A 19,224-nucleotide genomic window follows, 5' to 3' on the forward strand; every position below is an offset into this window, starting at 1 on the left:
TAAACGAATATTTTATAGGAAAGAATTATTCGTAAGTTTATATATTAGCTACTAATACAATAGGATAAAATATTACCGAAGTACAGTAGACCCCTATAACGCGGTAGATACGTTCCTCGTTATACGAATTTCGCGTTGTAGGAATCCTTAAATACACGAGCCAATCGCAGCCCGACACGTGTGAAGTTTACGGACTATGGCTGTTTGAAAGGTTCTTCCATAAAATTAATCAATCCTAGACTAGTTCGACTTAACATTTCCAAAATACGTATAATTTTTTGGGAATAATCCATATAAACTATACTATAAACAAAAAATTGTAGGATTACTTACCGAGGGTGCACCGTTCGACGTTGCCATTGCTTAAGCTTGTTTTCGTCGCGGAGCAGCGCATTTTCTGATGTTATTTTTGTGCGAAAAATTCGTTGAACTTTGGAGCCGTTGAATAAGAAATGTTTCTTTCACAAGAAGTGTATAAAATTACAGTGCTGTATTAGACTTACGATACCTAATTTACATACTGTACAGACTATAGTAAACTCAATTTACATGCCTAAACTCCCCGTAGCGTGGCGCTGGACGGCGGAAAGTATATATATAATAAAGTTATAATAAATTAAGTTAATATATAATTATATATACAGTACCTAATATATATATAATACTGTACAGACGATAGTAAACTCAATTTACCCGCCTAAATTCTCCGTAGCGTGGCGCTGGACGGCGGAAAGTAGTTCGGCTGCTGGTCCGCGATGACGTTTTACGCGTCCCTTTTAGCGTCTTTATACGAATACTGTCTCAATTTTTTCGCCGCGTTATAGGAACCCACGTTATAGGTGGTCTACTGTACATAAATGAAAACAGTAGACTAACAGATGAGCCCGGTTTTGCTGGAGCAAAAGTAACCATAGCAAAGATTAAGATTATAGCCGATCTTTATGGTAATTTATAAACCAAAACGATCGAAAGTAAAGGGGTAAATATCCTTTAAGCGCATTACGACTTTTATTTTTCCATTCGGACACATACGTCTCAGATGGCATCCATCGATCAAATAACTGAGGGAGTGAGTATTCGCATTTTTCCAGATCCAATTCAATTTCTTCCCACAATACCAGCTGAGGCAGACGAAAGCCTTTTATCATCACTTCCTCTGTTACGTTCAGTTGTTGGTTCACTTTTCTCCTCCATTTTTTCTTCGCTTCTATCCTGCCAGCTCTAAAGCGCTCTTCTGCTCTTCGGGACAAAGATATCGGACAGTATTTTTTTCTGCTTGGAAGTCGGAGGTACTGTACATTCTTTTATACCAAGGCTCCTCTGCTATCCTAGGAAACATTCGATTTTTCCTTTAATACATTTTGTACAAGAATTGCACGCGATGTTAATTGTTTCTATGACTTCAGAGACTCACAAGTCATAATCTGATGTAACTTTTTGTAGACCGGACTTTCGAGCATTTCAACATGCTTTCTGTAAATTAAAACGTATTAAACATTATTTGCATTAAAGTCTGAATCGAGAGAAGTAAAGGTACTGTACTCTACCAATTTCGACAAACGAAACATCGAGGAAGAGGTAAATGATGCCAATTACCACAACTTTAGCCATTTTTCTGAAATTAAGCCAGACAAAATTTATTACGATAAGTATAGAAATATTTCGTAATATTAATTGTAAAATCTCACTTCAATTTGGTAATAGGAAATCCAATAAATGCTTCTTACTATTGGAGAATACCAACTTGAATTGTTTGAAATAAGAAGTAAAAAGCAAACTTTATTTGTTCCTAATTGTTGCGCATTTTTATTTTAAAAAATTCGATCTGGATAGAAACATACCAGCAGTTAATTTACTTAAATAAAGGTTGATGAACAAATTATATGTGTAACTCAAGCCTTTTCTTAGTAGCTCTACTTTGTTATAAAGAAAATATAAATAAATAAGTTTTTATCTTGAGATAATGAAATTCAATAAATCAAACAAGTTTTAAGTCTGTAAGAATAACAAACTATTTCATAAAATCTTATCTTTATTTGACTTTGAAACCTATAAATTTTAACATTTCTTTTTAATTGGTTTATGGCACAAATACAAATGATAATCCACTTTCCGGATATTAATACAAAATGAAATTCATGTAATTTAAACAATGACCATTTTAACTCGTAGTAATTTCTAATTATTATCCATTTTCTATGATGACTAGTTGATCCATTTGTCAATTTAAAATAATGACCTGCCGACTTAACATGAAAGATTTGTAAAATGTTCTATCAAAATCATGTTCCTAAACTTTCTGATCTCTTGAAAGTAGGTCTTCTTGGTCGAAATTTATTTAATAATGGCTCCATTATCCAGCATAAAGCTGAAATTCCTAATAATCCACCAAAACTGAAGAATAACAAGCTGTAGCTACCTGAAGAATCACGGATGTATCCTAAAAATTATAAGAACATGAGTTTAAACTAAGAGATTATATGCAATAGTTAATAAAAATCTCTAATAAATGTTGCTTTATTTGAAAAATTTAAAAGATATTTGTGAATAAAATTGCAACTTACCAATAATTCTGGGAGTAACTAGACTTAACAAACCGGTGAAAGTTGCTCCTGTTCCTAGAGCAAGTGGAAGATAATCAATTCCCAAGTAATCCACATAAACAGCAGTTGCATTGATGTTTATAAAACTTCCAATTAAACCAATAACAGCGGTTAGAAACAACAACACGATGTAATTTTTTAAAAATGGTATTCCTATAAAAATTCCTGCCATAAAAGAAAATCCAAATCTTATGGCATTTTTTCGTTTTATAAATTGTAAATCAACGATCCATCCACCACCCAAGCGACCAAAGAGTTCGGCAATGGAAGAAGCAGAGAGGAAGAACACGGCTTTATGTCCATCGATACCGCAATCGATACCATGATCAACAATAACGGTTAAAAATGTCTGAAAAGCAAAATCGTAAATCATAAACGACAACCATATTACATGAAACATTGGCGATTTAAATATATATAATAAAGACTTTAAAAAATTTAAACAAAAATTATTCTGAAAGTCTTCGTTTTGCGTCGAATCATTTTGAAGATTTGGTGGTTCCATTTGCAAACTTATAGACTCTTTTCTAGTTGGAGTTTCAGTTTCGAACATAGTCATGGCAGTTTCTATGGATCTTCTGTGGACTACTTCGGCTATCGAAGCTATGCTAGAAGTTCTTCTATCCTTTTTCTCTACTTTAGGTTTCTTTGGTCTCGGAGGATCACGATATAATACAGCTGCTATGAAACCTTCCAATATAATTCCTGTTAATATGAGGTAGGAACCTCGTAGACCATATTTATTAATAGAAAACTCTAGCAGAGGAGGTAGAGCAAAGGCTCCAGCAGAGATGCCCGCTAAAGTGATTCCTAGAGCTACAGTCCGATAACGAGAAAAGAATTTATTGACATTGATCATATTACACATTCCAACCACACCGGAGCCAAAACCTAAATTGCAAAGAGTATAAATATGTAAGTAATCATAAAAATAATCCATACAAAATTATATTTCGAGAATATTACCATATAAAATTCCAAATAATAATGTAATATAAAGTATATCGTCTACAAAAAAGAGAGATCCCATTCCTATTACAGCCGATATCAGTCCAATAAACATTTGGCATCTAATGGGAAACTCGGAGGCAATAATTCCTATCAAAGTAGCTAAGCAGTAGACGAGAAAAACACGAAAATTTAAATGTATTTAAATCGTATAAAGATATTGTTTCGAATTAAATTAATACCTGCAAACATTCCAATTGTTTTTCTTAGAAAAAATGGCCAAGCTGCTGCCTCTCTCGATACATCGTATGAATTCATTATTGCTATATACAGCACTCCTGAAGTTCTTTGAACAGCTGTAACGGTAAGCATGGTCCAAAAAGAACAAGCAGCCACAACCCAAGCCCATCCTCCGTCTATTATTACCTTAGCCATCTTAGTTTAAAATACATTCAAGGTTTCTACTAGATGACTATTTAAAGTGCAATTTATTATAAACTTATTCTTTGGTGGATTAAGTTTTCTAAATTATTTATTGCAGTTGTTATCTCGCTCTTAATTACAGCAGGAAACACAAAGTTTTTCTGTTATTAAATATTAGTTTTAATACTTTTTATATACGATTTAATAATTTTTAACATGATTCGTGTAAAAACATGGAAGATCATGGATAAGTACAATATGTTAATATTAGTTTCAAAATACAAGTTATATAGCAAGAATAAGAGAATTTAATGATTTACGATACGAATTAACTTAGATAAAACCTTAAAATAGCGATATAAGTTGAGTAATCCGATTTTAAGAACATAAACAATAGAATACTGTATTATAATATAATCGAGATGGGTTGATAATAATAAGTGCGAAGCCAAAACGGTTAGGAGTTGAAAGTTAAAATTTGGTACACAGTCAGGATACGCCATGAAAATTCACGCTAAAAAAAATTTTTGGAAATCTTCCCTCGCGGGGGAAAGGGAGAGGATTAACCTCTCATCCATCCAGCTTCTACCACTTTTTTCTCCCCCTCTTTCCGCTCTGGGCACTAAGAGGTTTTCTTATGGCAAGCCCATTATGGATTCGGCCAGGCCCACAATGTGGAGAGGGACGGAGACCGACATATCCGGTCGGACTATCCCCCGAAAAATTCCTAGGATTTTTTGACCAGTCCGGATTCGATCCCGGATCCCCTAGATCGGTAAGCTGCCAGCTTGACCGCTCGGCCATCCGGCCGTCAGCCTCTACCACTTGTATAAGAATAGGACGAAGCGTGCTCGATGGTATCGTTATGACTTTAAAAGCCGAAGTTAAAACTGGCCGAATGAGTACACTTTGTTTCTATACACGGATGTCAAATTTTAGCTAATTTAAAAGCTGAAAAGTGTCATCATTTTCGATTTATATTTTACGTAAATTTTTATATTATTATACTTATATTATATTATGTTTTATTATTTCAAAAAATAATAAAAGTTAAATAAATTAAAATCATTTCATTTTATTAAACTTTATCCATTGTATGATATATTGCATTTAGAGCATCCATCTGGCAACACTAAAAATAAAACACGTGTTACGTTGTTATGGGAACGAGCGCATGTACTGCAATGTACAAGGTTATTTATATCAGATCATTTTCCTCAATTTAAAGGTTATATGTATGATAACTGCAGTCATTGTTTATAATTCTTAATGACCTTTAATTAATTTATTCGATTTTTATTAAATGATAAAACATTAACAGTAAATTATATATAAATTGTTAAATAAGTTTAATTTCTCAACATGTTTAAGAATAAAATTAAAACTGTGTTGATAGACTTGAATGGAACACTGCATATAGAAAATACAGCCGTTCCAGGTGCTGTTGATGCACTCAATAGGTAATTTATAATAATAATTAAAACCATAAACTTAATCATTAAAGCCAAATGATCTGCTTAAATACCATGCTATAATTATGTTTAAGTTAATAATTGGGTACAAAGTAATTTGTCTGGAAGCAGGCGGTTAAGTTGCCATCTTTTGATAATTTTAATAATTGTAATTATTAACTTATCTTGATCGTAGCTTGATAGTTCGGCAGATAGTCTGGATCTAATTGAAAATCAGGTTTTTCAGTTGTTTATATGCATTTTGTCAAAGCAAAATGAACCAAACCAATCATATTTATAGGGACTTTGCAAGTTTATGCAGCTTAAAGTCTCAAATACAACTACGCAATTTACAATACAGCTGTCCCTTGATAGTCCGACGTTTTTTAATCCAACATGCTCAGTAGTCCGACACACCTCCCGTCAAGGTACCCATCTTCGTTACGTGTCTGCTTGCACAGAAGCCTGTCGCGGCATGAATCTCCCCACTCAATTCTTACACGATGACACACATTTCGTGTGTTTTCCGTGAGCAGTTCAGTTCGAACAGTTGGAGTAGGAAATATTGTAGACTACTGCTAGCAAAACAATGCCAAATATGTAATTACTTTCAGTAATCCGGACACTTTTAATAATCCGACACCCCTTTGGTCCCATACCTGTCGGATTATCAAGGGACAGCTGTACTTGGATCTTCATTAGTACTGAATTCTGATTTTTAGATAAACACTAAGTTTCAAGAAGCAGATGCTTATGAATGTCTGAGGCTCATGGAATTAAGAATTCATGTGTGAAAATCTAGAATGCATTAGAATCAATATTAAGGGGCCTACAATTAAAACATATAAACTTACATTCACCCTCATAAAATTGTGGCTATAACACTAGTACTATGGATAAAGAGTAAACTCTTAGATATTGTATATATATGTATAAATGCATGTGTCACATTCAAATCTTTTTCCTGTACTTATTTGAATTTTTCCTTATTTATTTATCAAAGTAAGGGAGCTGAGGTCCCCTGGGCTCCTCCCTAATTGCACTACTAGTTATAACAATCATTAAATGAAACAATTATGCTTCAAACAAATGCTTCCCGAATGATAATGGGTCAAATTAGTTAATTAAAAATTACAGCATTCCTGTTTCATCGTGTCTGCCAAGTATTTTAAATTATTATAGGCTCACCATAATTTTTATAAGGAAATCCTGGTCACCAGATAAGTAAATATATAGAGAGTGAAATGAAACCAAACCAGGGATATGAAAGATAATAATTCAAGAAAATGAATTTTAGTCATTTAATGATCCTGGATAAAATCTAGTACAACCACAGAGGCTGTATTACAAGCAATAGGGATTATATTGGAATTACATGTACAGTTTAAGAAGGGACTGGTCAAAGTATTATCTATATGGATCTATATGGACTTTTTTAGTAGTATTAGAGGCATAGGCCTATGACTTACAAGCCTATTTACTAACCATGTGAATAAACTATTTGCTAGAAAAGGTTTGCACAACATTTTAGTCATTTCTTCGATGTCAGTAACTATTGTACTGTATATGTTATTAAAGGAAAGGGGATTTGCTAGAAGTACATCATTGTACAAAAGAGGGAGGGAGGAAGTTAAAAATGGCTAAAAAATTATGCACAAATAATGAATGGCCCTATATAAATCATGGATGGCAAGCATACTACACCATACATTATAAACTTTATGGTATACTTTAGTAGGCTTTGCATAATGCAAAAGATATTTGTCAGATTGAATTTTTTGTCTGTTGATACAATCGACAAAGGAATTAAAGATGATGTCTCTCAACCATTAAAATAAATTTAAAATACAGAATTATTGGAAAATTATATAAAATAAATTAATCCTAATTTTTACAATAAGTGTAAATTTATACCTTCATATTTTTCTGTTAAAATACTAAGACTCAAGCAATTGTTATTCTATATAATTGCAAAAAACTAAAAATGTTTTCCCGATCTCACTTCTTTCTTACTTTTCTGACTCGACTCCTATCTAAGTCACATCATCAAGCTCTGTTACAGAAATAAATTATAGCTAGAAGGATTAATACTTCATAAGAAAAAAGTTTTGCTAGTGTTGAAACCTGTTATAATATTTTCAAATTTTTCAAGTGTTTTTTGAATTTGCTTCATGTCTAGTTGTTGTCTGTTAGTTTTATTAATGACCATCAGCATTACATTACATTAAAAGAGTAGAGAGGTTGTCTGTATGTGCACAGACTTTACCTCTAAGAAATTAGAAGTGATGAAATTGAAATTAGAAGAGGAAGTGATAGTAAGTAGGGAGGGATAGAAAATAGGGAAAGATTGAAGGGAAGTGTCGGATCATTGAGCGTCTGCATCATAATTGTTGAACACGTAAAAATACAGTGACAAGACAAAATATGTTCAGTGAAACAGTATAAAAACAAACATGACAAGACCATCAGCATCTATTGTAATACCAGACTTATTATACACAAAATAGGAAATGTAGCCCAATTAGGAAATCATCAACATTTATTGGTTTATATTAACTGGGGAATGCATTTCAGACCTTGTCCCTTATCAGCTACAAGCTACACATTGTAAATAACTGCATCTGTTTACACATGAAAATACGTACATGGATAAGAGTTTCACTCACACATTATGATGATGACCACCTAATCCATTTTTGAAAAGTAACTATTAACTTTTTAACCATACAATTACATATGTTAACACCACTAAAACTACATTTTCTGCTTTCAATCACCAAAGTACAGTACATTTTACAGCCACACTTCCTATCATCCTTGTTTTTACATTCACTGAATTGTGTCCCCCCCTCTAGTGTTTAAAATAGGGTACCAAGAACTGCGTAATTGTAAACCATTATTATTATTAATTTTTTCTGTTTCTTTTAACTTTATAGTTTTTACATGTTCATAGAGTCTTCTTTTAAACCCAAGTGTTATCTGTATGCAAGATAAAATATTCACAAAATAATTGCGTAGTATCTTAAAATTTTAAACTTTGTCACATTACGTACAATTTCGTTATATATTTTTGTTTTACTAATTACATATATGGATCGGAAGATGTGAATGTGCCCAAAACATTTGTCTTACTATTAACCAGTTTCCTTTCATTAATTTTTATGAGATGTTTAATGTTTTACAGGTTGAGAGAAAGTAATGTAAAAATCCGTTTTGTAACGAATACTACGAAAGAATCCAAACGATTACTATGGGAGAGGCTGGTTGGACTCGGCTTTAGTCTAAAACCTGAAGAAATGTTTTCGTCTTTAATTGCTGCTAAAGAATTAATTGTTTCTCGCCAATTAAGACCAATGCTGTTTCTCGAGAAAATTGCAATGGAAGATTTTAATGGTAAGATATTTTTTATGTTATAAATATTTAATAATATTTTGGATATGACCATAGATGCTTTATGAATTTTTATGAAATTCATAAAGTGATTCATTCCCTATGGGTGCTAAAACGCTTTATTCATCAATTTTTATAAAAATGCTTTGCTTTACATTTATTTTTAATATTAAAGTGTTTGCATGTTGCTGCATTTGTTNTTTTATCACAACATAACAACAAATATAAGGAAAAATAAAAAAAATTATTGGATTCTCACTGGCTGTCATGACTTGGTTGCCTGTTTGTAGTAGGCTGTGAACGGCTCACGTATTTGTAAAATCTAAGTGACTCGTACAACATGGAATTCATATAAAACGGAATTATCAACAGTGTTATAGGGGGTCGATTGTAATGTTTTTCATGGATTTTGAAGGTAGATGAATGAGTCCAAAAGCACATAATCAAATAGATAAATATACGTATATGTTTTTATTTAGATGCCTATGAGCAGAAAAATAAATATTGTGCAGTATGTTAGAAGCTATTGTTCATACTACTTGGAAGAGTTTGTTTCTCTCATGTTTATTATAGTAGAGGTTGTCTCATATAAAATTTGCTTTGTAGTTGACAATGATATTCATTGAACTAAAATATTTTCAGTCTGAAATTTAATTTAATGAAAAGTTCTGTGGCTAATTTATCATGAATTTCATTCTTTAATATTTTAACAAACCTAAATATTGATTATAGTTTTATATTTTCAATATAAGCACTGAAAAAGTTTCGACTTACCATCATAGTGTACAGATATCCAGGTTGAGAACTCATTGTTTGTGGCCACCACAGATTTACAGATTTAATCATTACTGTTCCTTTACAACCTTTAGAAGATGCAACTGGTCGAGAATGTTTATCAAAAACATCAATTTTACATGCGGCTTGGTTAATATTCTTATTTGAATATATCACATAATCGACAAGACCTGTAATTATTTCATATATATAAAAGTAAATGTCTAATACTATAATATTTGAAGTTTGTTTTTTATAAAAATTATATCTAGCCGATAACAAAGTATGAATTAATACCAGTAGAATTTTGGAAATCTGTAGAAACTGTTACGTCGTCAATGTAGTAAATAGGGGTGCTGTACAGAACTACACTTCGGTGAATACCAGCATAATTAAAAAAGTCAAAATTAACATTCTGAACATGGTAACCTGGAGGATATCTGTAAAAAAATATTTTATTTATAATTAAACAAATTATTCAGTGGTAATAATTTTATATTGCTTAATATTAATGACAAACATATGTTAAAGTATGCAGCCCAAGGTGTCCAAAAAGTTACTGTGCAGTAGAAAGGTTAAATAGTTTTAATAAAGGTAACATCTTATGTTGCAGTTTCTCCTTCAGCATTATGTGCAAGACATTGTCTTGCACATAATGCTGTATATTGTTGAAACGTAATGTGAAGGGTGGCAGGAGTGATCTTTTCAATATGTTCAGTAATTGCATTCTTCAGCTCCTCCAGAGTGTGCAGATTGTTCTTATATATCAATCCCTTCAGTGCACTACAGAGAAAATGGAAATGCAGGACAAGTATAGTATTTTTAAACAATACTGTAGTATAACTTTAATATCATTACAAATTTCTCATATCACACTAACTTTTTGGTCACCCTGTNCAGGTAAATAAAAATCTTAAAAGTTATATATTTTATTATTTTAAACTAATTGATCCAAGCTAATTTTAATAATTTAATTGATATATTTAACCCTCCTAAGAGAATTATGCTTTAGATTCAGTTGAAAAAGTTTATGATCATGGATTCATATATACTTTATTGCAATATTTTTAGGTTACTGTTGAATGGTGCACATTTTATTGGAATCCATAAAGGAAGATATTATAAACTAAAAGATGGCTTAGCGCTTGGTCCAGGGCCATTTATATCAGGTTTAGAATATGCTACTGGTAAGACTGCAGAAATAGTTGGAAAACCAGAAACTTTATTTTTTCACCAGGCTCTGTCGTCTATTAACTGTAAGCCAGAGGAAGCTGTAATGATTGGTGATGTACGAATCTATATTTAATTTGATGTAGTTATGATATTAAGGAAAAGTATGTAAAATTTTACTTTTAACCCATGCAAATGAAATTATTTATAGGATGTTAGAGATGACGTGGAAGGAGCACAGCGTGCTGGAATAACGGGTATGCTTGTAAAAACAGGTATGAATTTGCAGAGATGATGTAGATGCCATATCGTTTCTTTAGGCTAGGAACCATATATAATAATCATTCTGAGATATTCTCATTTTAAATGTTACGGGATAATTGAAGACACAAGTGGATGAAGGTTTTGGTTACAAAATTGAAGTTTTTATTATGTAAGTTTTTAGTGTAAATATATTTATGAAACAGTGTGTTACAGTAGTACTATAAGTCATACAGTTTGTCAATAAAGACTCATTTATCATTTTTACTGTTACATTACATGTTCATCTATGCAGGACAATTAAATATTGAATAATTGTAACTTAACACTTTTATCTACTAGTGTCTTCAATTGTTAGAAATAGGATTAGTTCTCCGAAATATGAAAAACTTATATATCAAAATAAATAAACTTGAACAATGTGAACAATTTTTTGCAAATATTTTCAAATATCTGATTATTGGAGATGACTCCACACATTCAGTATTCATAGATTGTTGAATAATTGCCTATTCATTCCCTTTGATTCACCACAATATGTCAACAAGAAGTAAGAATTGGCAAATATTGAATATTAGTCATGAGTAAATCATCTTCACACTTGGTATTGGTCAAATGTTTCTTCAGCATTTAGTGATTACCAAATGTATGTTACAGCCTTAAGGTTTGTTCATCTTTTGAAGAACTGTTTAAATGTTTAAAATCAGATATTCCTACGTTGTCAACAGTGACTTTTTTATTTACTATGTTATATTGAATATAAAACACTGGCCATCAATAGTTATGCACAGATCACAAAAACAATATTTTTAAAACCAGTTAAACAAATTTACAAAACTTTCATAGGGTTATACACAACTAGGTATACACTATATACAGTTGGGAAAAAAAAATGAATAAATGTTAACAGAAAAAATAAAAGATGAATGCAGGTAACAATAAATGTGAATATAAAATAAGAGGTTTGAATACAAATGTTGAAGACAATATTTAATGCACTAATTCAAGCTTGACAGCATCAATTCATACCTTTCAATAAGAAATTGCAAAGTCTGAGAAGGCAGCAATTGTCATTCATGCAAAAGAGTCATTTGGAGGTCAGGTTATCACTAGGGGTTTGTAGAGAGGATATGACAGTTAACACATCTTCCTAGAGATTCCCATAAATATTCTATGGGATTGAGATCTGGAGAATATGCAGGCCAATTCATTTGCACTATTCTTTGTTCATAAAGGTATTGGTCAACCAGTTTTGCTTGATGTGGACTATCATTATTGTCCGTTAAAATGAAATCATCTCTGATTGCAACGGCATAAAGTTTGAAATAATGATCCAGTATCTCATCCCAATACCTGTGAGAAGTAATGAATTCCATCAAACACATGGAGGTTGGTGCATCCACCTAATGAAAATCCATCCCAGTCTTTCTTCCATTGCTAAAAGCATGTCTTTCCATTATGTTCTGTGATTTGTAATGAGTTCTAACCTTCCTCCTGATCAATATATGCCTGCTGTCAGATTTCAATTTCTGAATTTGATATTTCAATAAAAATAAACGTTATACTTTTTTGAAAGATGTTTTCTCCTGAAAATGAAAACTATTTATTTGAATTATTATTGGAGAGATTAGTGTAAATACAAAATAGATCATATGTACTTTTTAATAGCATTGATAGTGGAAGAGAGGACTGGTGGCAGATTTATGTATTTTCTGTGTTAGTGGAGTGGTGAGAAATATGAAAATCTCCACAAATTTTCCACAAATGCTCTATGAGTTATAAATAGACAAGCCAAGGAAGTTTGGTAATGTGACAGATATTCCTGAGAAATCCTAACTATGTATGGCTGATTATTATTGATATTTTGTTGGAAAAATGGCTATTTGCAGTCCTTCCATTATGGGATCATAGCAATGTGTCTTCAATACCCCTTACATTGTTACTAGTGGTGACTAAAGTATGCCTGCAGTGGGGACTATTAAACAGACAGGATTGAAAAACATACCAGTGTTCTTCCATACTCTAATATGATGATTGTTCATTCCCAAACAGAACTGGGATTTGTTGCTAAAGATAATATGCTTCCACTCCATAGCAGTCCATATGTTTTCTGTCAAATGAAGTGATGACATTTGGGTCCTAATGGCAGGATGTGTAGTTGTTGCCATTAACACCACTACATATCAGATAAATTCATTTCTACTAGTTACCTTTCAATAGTACAGGAAGAGATGAGATAAGGTTCTCTGGCAAGACTTCCACCTGTCTATGGATGGTGGACAAAGATGTTGTTGCAGCTGTTTGTGCTTGTCTCATTATCAGAAAATTTTCCTGGTGATCTGTCTGATATGCCCAGAGTATAATGGCCATATATCCCCTGCCTCAATATCTGTTTAGTCAAATCAGAGTGGTTCAGATTGCATGCAATTTGACAAAATGGTCATCCTGCTTTTTTCAGACCTATGATATGACCTTTCTCAAACTTTATCAGCCACATGTAATGTTTCTAACTCCATCATACAGGCCTCCTAACAACATACACTGAAAATTCTGAACACAATGAACCTCAGTGAACCTTTCCATAGAATAATTAAGTAGCAATTTCAAGGAACTATGGTTATTATCTACTTTGAAAGCAAACAGAACAGATAGAAATGAGTAATTCTGTGATGAGAAATTATTCTCTAATCATTTACATATATGTCCAAGATATAGCTGTATGCCAAGTTTTTCAATAATTAGATAAAATTATCTGGTTATGTAACTTTTTTGTCAATGAGCATGTTTTTAAATCCTCTGTGAACAAGCTCTGTGATTTGTTGTAGTCATGTGAATATACTCTTGATAGTAAATAATGAATAATAATTCTGGCATTGATATTAGAAGAATCATTACATTCATGTCTTTTAACTTTTCTAGGATTATTTCAAATACTTGTTCAAAAGCAGGTTTATTTTAATTTTTCATTTTTGACTCTTTCTGCCCTGTACTCACCAAGGTCCTCTTCATCAAACCCATTATGGATTCGGTCAATGGGGCAGATGATCGGTTAAGAGATGAGGCTCAACATATCTGGAATGAACCACCTCTTGAAAAATTTCTAGGGTTTGTAGACTTGTCCAGAATCATTTCAGAGTCCTCCAGAGTTATAAGCTGATGCCTTAACTGCTCAGCCATCTGTCCATTTACAAAAGCAGGTTAAGCAAATTCTAAATTAGGTGATAGCTGACATTATAGAAAAATATGGTATTTATCAAGGTACAGTACAAACCAAATCAATGCTTTCCTGCTTATTAGATGTATCATTTACTATCTAAAACCATCTCAAAATCAAATCATTAATGATTAAAAGCATAAATAGATTTTGTTTTCATAAAATTCTTTATTGTTGCTGCTATTGACACTATTACTGTTGTAAATTATATTACAGAATCTTTCAAAAGAATATAGTAATTTAAAATGGTAACAATTATGTTAATTATGTGACATGCACCAATTAATAAAGTAACAATCAGAATTTTATTTCCCATCAACATTCAAATGTCTCATCGTCGTCTGCCTCTAGAAAGTTCTGTAATAAAATGACAACTCTACAACAGAGAAGGTGTTTTGCAGTTTGCGAAGTCTACATCACTTATCTTTGTGCAATATGAGTACAGTCAACCCCCCATAACACTGTTGATTATTCCGTTTTATATGAATTCCATGTTGTACGAGTCATTTAGATTTTACAAATACTTGAGCCGTTCACAGACCGGCACACGTATTTGTAAAATCTAAGTGACTCGTAGAACATGGAATTCGTATAAAATGGAAAAATCAACAGTGTTATAGGGGGGTTGACTTGTATTGATTTGGTGTGTGCCATGCAACATAAGGTGTACACATTGATAAACTGTAATGGGAAAATGTGAAACTTGGATAGTTTTCCATTCTTAGATAATGATTAATATAATTACAATGTTTAAAATAGTAGAATTCTTTTTGGAAGACACTATAAATTAAGAAAGAGTTATGAAAAAATACATCATCATCATGTTTAATGTTGATGCAAATGTATATTTTTTCTATATTAGATAAATAGTTTTCTCTAATTGTTTTTATAATTTTTAAATTTAAAGTATTATGAGATATTACTTTAATAAATTATCCAATTAATAGGATTTTAATTTTCAGGAAAATATAGACCAGGAGATGAAGAAACAATATCTCCACCTCCAAATCATGTGTTTGATAGTTTTTCCACAGCTGTCGATTACTTATTAGAAAGCCTTATTTAATTACTGTGAAAAGTATAGGTATTTATATATTTCATTATTAAAGGGAATATCGAAACTTATTCTTTTGAATATTAAGAAATTATTCGAAGATTATTAATCAATGAAAAAATTTTTTGTTACAAATAAAATAAAGTTATTGAAAATTTCAGAAGAACAACTGTAATTTTTTTTTTTATGAGAAATATTAAAAATTAGATGATATTCACTGTTTGTGATTAAATAAATATTATAGAAGGTTTTTTTAAATACAGAATTTACTTCTATTATTACATTTAAAACTTTAATGAAATGAACTTGAAACACTCCAGAAACAATATAGTAAAACTACTTGTGTGAACAAAACTAGACACTTTAAAATTTAATCAATCACTGTTAAATAAATATAATATTTTACATTGTATAAGATACAACTTTGTCCTAAAAAGGCTGAAAAAAAGAGTGTAAAGTTGCAATTTTCTGTAAGCTAATGAATTCCATACATGGACTTCATATCCTACAGTTAAATACACTAAATATTCTTATGTATCTTATATACCGTAAAATACAGTATTTTTGACCTATTTAATGAGTCATTTTGATATAACGTTTGATTCAAATTTTCTTTTCACATTTTTATGATGTGTTTAATTTTTGATCTTATTGGGCCACAATTTCAAAAAAAATTATTTAATTTTGGAATTCCTTTAACCTAAAAAATAACTTGTGAAATGGGTTAAAAATGCTTGTATAAAATATAATTAACTGTTAAGATGTCTAATTTTGTTTATGCTTATTATTATGTGTAAAAAAGTTGAAAATATTCATATAATTTTCATTAAAAGTCTGATCTATTCATCTCTACATTAACCAGATGTAGAGATGAATAGCAACAGTAATATCAACCAGATATGCACACATTTTCTAACAAATGTATTCAAACAGTTTAATGTGTTATAATAATATCCAGATTTGTCTAACCTTTTTCTAATAAACTTTAATTATGTGTTTGAAAACACTTTGTAAATTTAATTACAAATAAAACAGTTGTGTTTTACTGAACTAATTAAACACTGTGGTGTCTTCTACTTTTAATTTATTCCAGATGCCTTTTGAAGTATGAGGTACTACTGTATTATTTTTTAAAAATGAATTGATATATTTTAATATATAATATGTGTAAACTATAATAATATATCTAATCACAGAACCTCTTCAACATGTGGTAAAATGTGGAAGATGGAACAATCATAAACATTTTCAGAATCCACCTGATTCCAGCTTCAGGTTGAAATAGTTTGTTTCTAATTGGAATGCATCAAATAGAATAGTCATGTAGCATTCGAATTTGAAAAGACCAGTTTGAGACATGATCTGATTTGTCCAGGTTATAACAATGTTACATACCTGCATAGTACATAACATCATTATAACTTGGATAAATCATTCCATGCTTTAGATAGTTGTATCTCAGCTTTAGAGTTTATGCAATTGGATCCAAGGCTGGCTTTAAATATTTTATTTAACTCGAAAAGCCTGATGTGGTTCCAGTTTGTAGAGGATCTGATGAGCTAAGTCTGATTTAATTTTGCCTCTATATTGTCTTCTGAGGCAAACGTAGATAGGGTGGTGGTGATTTTTGAATGCTTTATATCATATTTGTGTTCCTGTATCCTTTGTTCTAATGAGTTTTTAGTGGCACCAAAGTAGATTAGATTCCTCCCGAACCTCTTGTCTCTTAATAGAGCCTTATACGGTACACGCTTGGGAGTTTCTGGTGATTTGAGGGGTCTTTCCCATTTCTTTGTATCAAGAATGTAGATGTTAATATGTTTTCAGTAATAGATAAATCAACTATAATTATTACAATCTTTCTTACATAACAAAATATTAAATAATATAGAGTTTGTTCACGATATATTTTATGTTACATTTACTGGAAGTTATAATTATAAACACAATGTTAGATGGCATTTGCTCATTCAAGCCCATTATGTTGTAAAAATATAACAAAGATGGATGCCATTGAAGCTCTCACTTTTTCTCCTGGATATATCAAAGATTATGTTGTCACTTTAACAAAAAAGCAATGAAAGAGCAGGAAATATATACCTCATCTCCTTTCCAAACCAATGAAATACAAACTGGAAATATGGCTGACAAACAAATTTAAAACTACTCGTTCTATAATGGAACATCTTTGTCTTGTAGAAATTTGTATATATTCGGTATTTCATTTAGTTATAAAGAAGCAATTGTTGTATTTTATATCATGAATCAAATCTTACTGAGTTTGTGTTTTTGAATTAATAATTGGATAAATAAACAATAGATGGATTATCAATAGGCTAAATAATTGTCGTCAAAAAATTCTGGATAAGCTTCAAAAATATTACACTTTAGAGTGAATTACTATTATTTGGATTATTAATACAGATTTCTTATCAATGGTTGTTAATAATAATCATTAATAACTGAAGACTGCATTAATAGTTACAGTTCAAATTATATTATACTTAAATACAAGGTCTTCCATAATGAATTTTACCATGTTAAATAACTGTAATTATGTTACTTATTATTTGAGAAGTAAGTGAGTAGTTGATTGAGTAACTGTCAGAGTTTCATCTCCCATCTTCAAACATGTCTACTGCATCTAGAAAGAACTGTAAACAAAAAGGCAACTCTGTAACAGAAGGTATTTTATATTCTGCAGTTTGCAAAGTCAGAATCACTCTTTATTGTGCAATCTGAGTAATTTGAAAGAGCTGCAGAATTGGACTAGTGACAACAGATATGCTGTAATGAGCTTAGGAAGAATTTGAGTAATCAGTTGGATGTGTGCCGTGTGACAGCCGCATGAATCAAAAAATTGTAATAAGCAAATGGGGAAGTTGGATAATTTTCCTGTGCATTAATCTAGTACTGTACCTGTATACTACAATGTTGCAGATAATACAGTGGTACCTCAGGATACGAAATTAATCCATTCCGAAACTGAGATCGTATCCTGAAAATGTCGTAAGGTGGATCATCTTTTCCCATACGATTACATGTAAAACCAAATAATTCGTTCCAACACGAAAAACATACTCAAATTAAAGCCAAGTAATACATTAAAAAAAAAATAACTGTAGTAAGAGAAAGAAATGAAAAATGCGAACTAATGTAACGTCGTACGGTGAGTTTTTGTTCGTATCGTGGAGCAAAAATATGTTCGAATTTCATGTCGTATCCTGAAAATTTTGTATGCTGGGGCGTTCGTAACCTGAGGTACCACTGTACTTAACATAATTACAATAATTTAAAATGGTAGCATTCATTTTAACAGACACTATATTTGTTGAAATTATTAAAATATTATAATGTGATAATCAAAAATACAGAAAAATTGAGGAAAATAGGTTGGAAGATAACCTAGTCTACAAAAGACTTTCTTAACTTCACCACATTAACTCTAGTCTCAACTCAGCACCCATAGACAAGCTGCTCCAGGGCATCTCTATTGCTGAAAGACTTGGAGGGAAATCTCATATATGTTCAAACTTTTCATCTTCGATAATGGACCTAAAAACAGTGTGATATTTGAGAAATTGTTTTAAGCTTGGTAAGATAAACGACTTCCATAACACTCGTAAAAAAGGTTTTCGTAAAAAAGGGTTTCGTAAAAAAGGGTTTCGTAAAAAAATGTTTTCGTGGATTGTTATTATTTAAGCTTGGTTTTGAATGTTTATAATATATGGGTTAAATTTTCTAAGGAGACCCTTTGTACTATCCCACACCATTCGTTCACCTTGACTGGGGGGTCAAGTTCTTTCCGTATCAGCATCCCATGATAAACACCACCTCTCATCGTGATGATGATGATAAGTATTGCAGGACAAGCAAGATTGCTGTTGATCACCAGCAAGGCAATACTGGCAAAGCAAAGAAACACATGGGAACACG

General features: G+C 31.4%; 2 protein-coding genes and 1 long non-coding RNA gene across 3 annotated transcripts; 1 reads left to right on the forward strand and 2 right to left on the reverse strand.

The window, feature by feature from the left end:
* Positions 1 to 966: 966 nt before the first annotated feature.
* On the reverse strand, positions 967 to 1,615 carry LOC111623504. The gene is made up of 3 exons (XR_002756443.1): positions 1,548 to 1,615; positions 1,415 to 1,473; positions 967 to 1,328 (listed from the first exon to the last, which is right to left on the reverse strand). It is a non-coding gene; the product is annotated as an uncharacterized LOC111623504 (long non-coding RNA).
* Positions 1,616 to 2,161: 546 nt separating this feature from the next.
* Positions 2,162 to 3,975, reverse strand: LOC111623496 (monocarboxylate transporter 7-like). The gene is made up of 4 exons (XM_023366090.1): positions 3,794 to 3,975; positions 3,570 to 3,713; positions 2,565 to 3,494; positions 2,162 to 2,440 (listed from the first exon to the last, which is right to left on the reverse strand). Exons 1-4 carry the CDS (start codon positions 3,921 to 3,923, stop codon positions 2,283 to 2,285), a joined length of 1,362 nt encoding a protein of 453 aa, XP_023221858.1. The 5' UTR covers positions 3,924 to 3,975; the 3' UTR covers positions 2,162 to 2,282.
* Positions 3,976 to 5,133: 1,158 nt separating this feature from the next.
* On the forward strand, positions 5,134 to 15,420 carry LOC111623503 (haloacid dehalogenase-like hydrolase domain-containing protein 2). The gene is given in 5 exon segments (XM_023366100.1): positions 5,134 to 5,434; positions 8,610 to 8,821; positions 10,546 to 10,877; positions 10,971 to 11,034; positions 15,197 to 15,420. Coding segments are annotated over 5 exon segments (810 nt in total). The 5' UTR covers positions 5,134 to 5,336; the 3' UTR covers positions 15,301 to 15,420.
* Positions 15,421 to 19,224: the final 3,804 nt, after the last annotated feature.

Source organism: Centruroides sculpturatus, unplaced genomic scaffold (assembly GCF_000671375.1).
Source record: "Centruroides sculpturatus isolate CEXI.00-Female unplaced genomic scaffold, Cexi_2.0 scaffold278, whole genome shotgun sequence".
Taxonomy (NCBI): Eukaryota; Metazoa; Arthropoda; class Arachnida; order Scorpiones; family Buthidae; genus Centruroides; species Centruroides sculpturatus.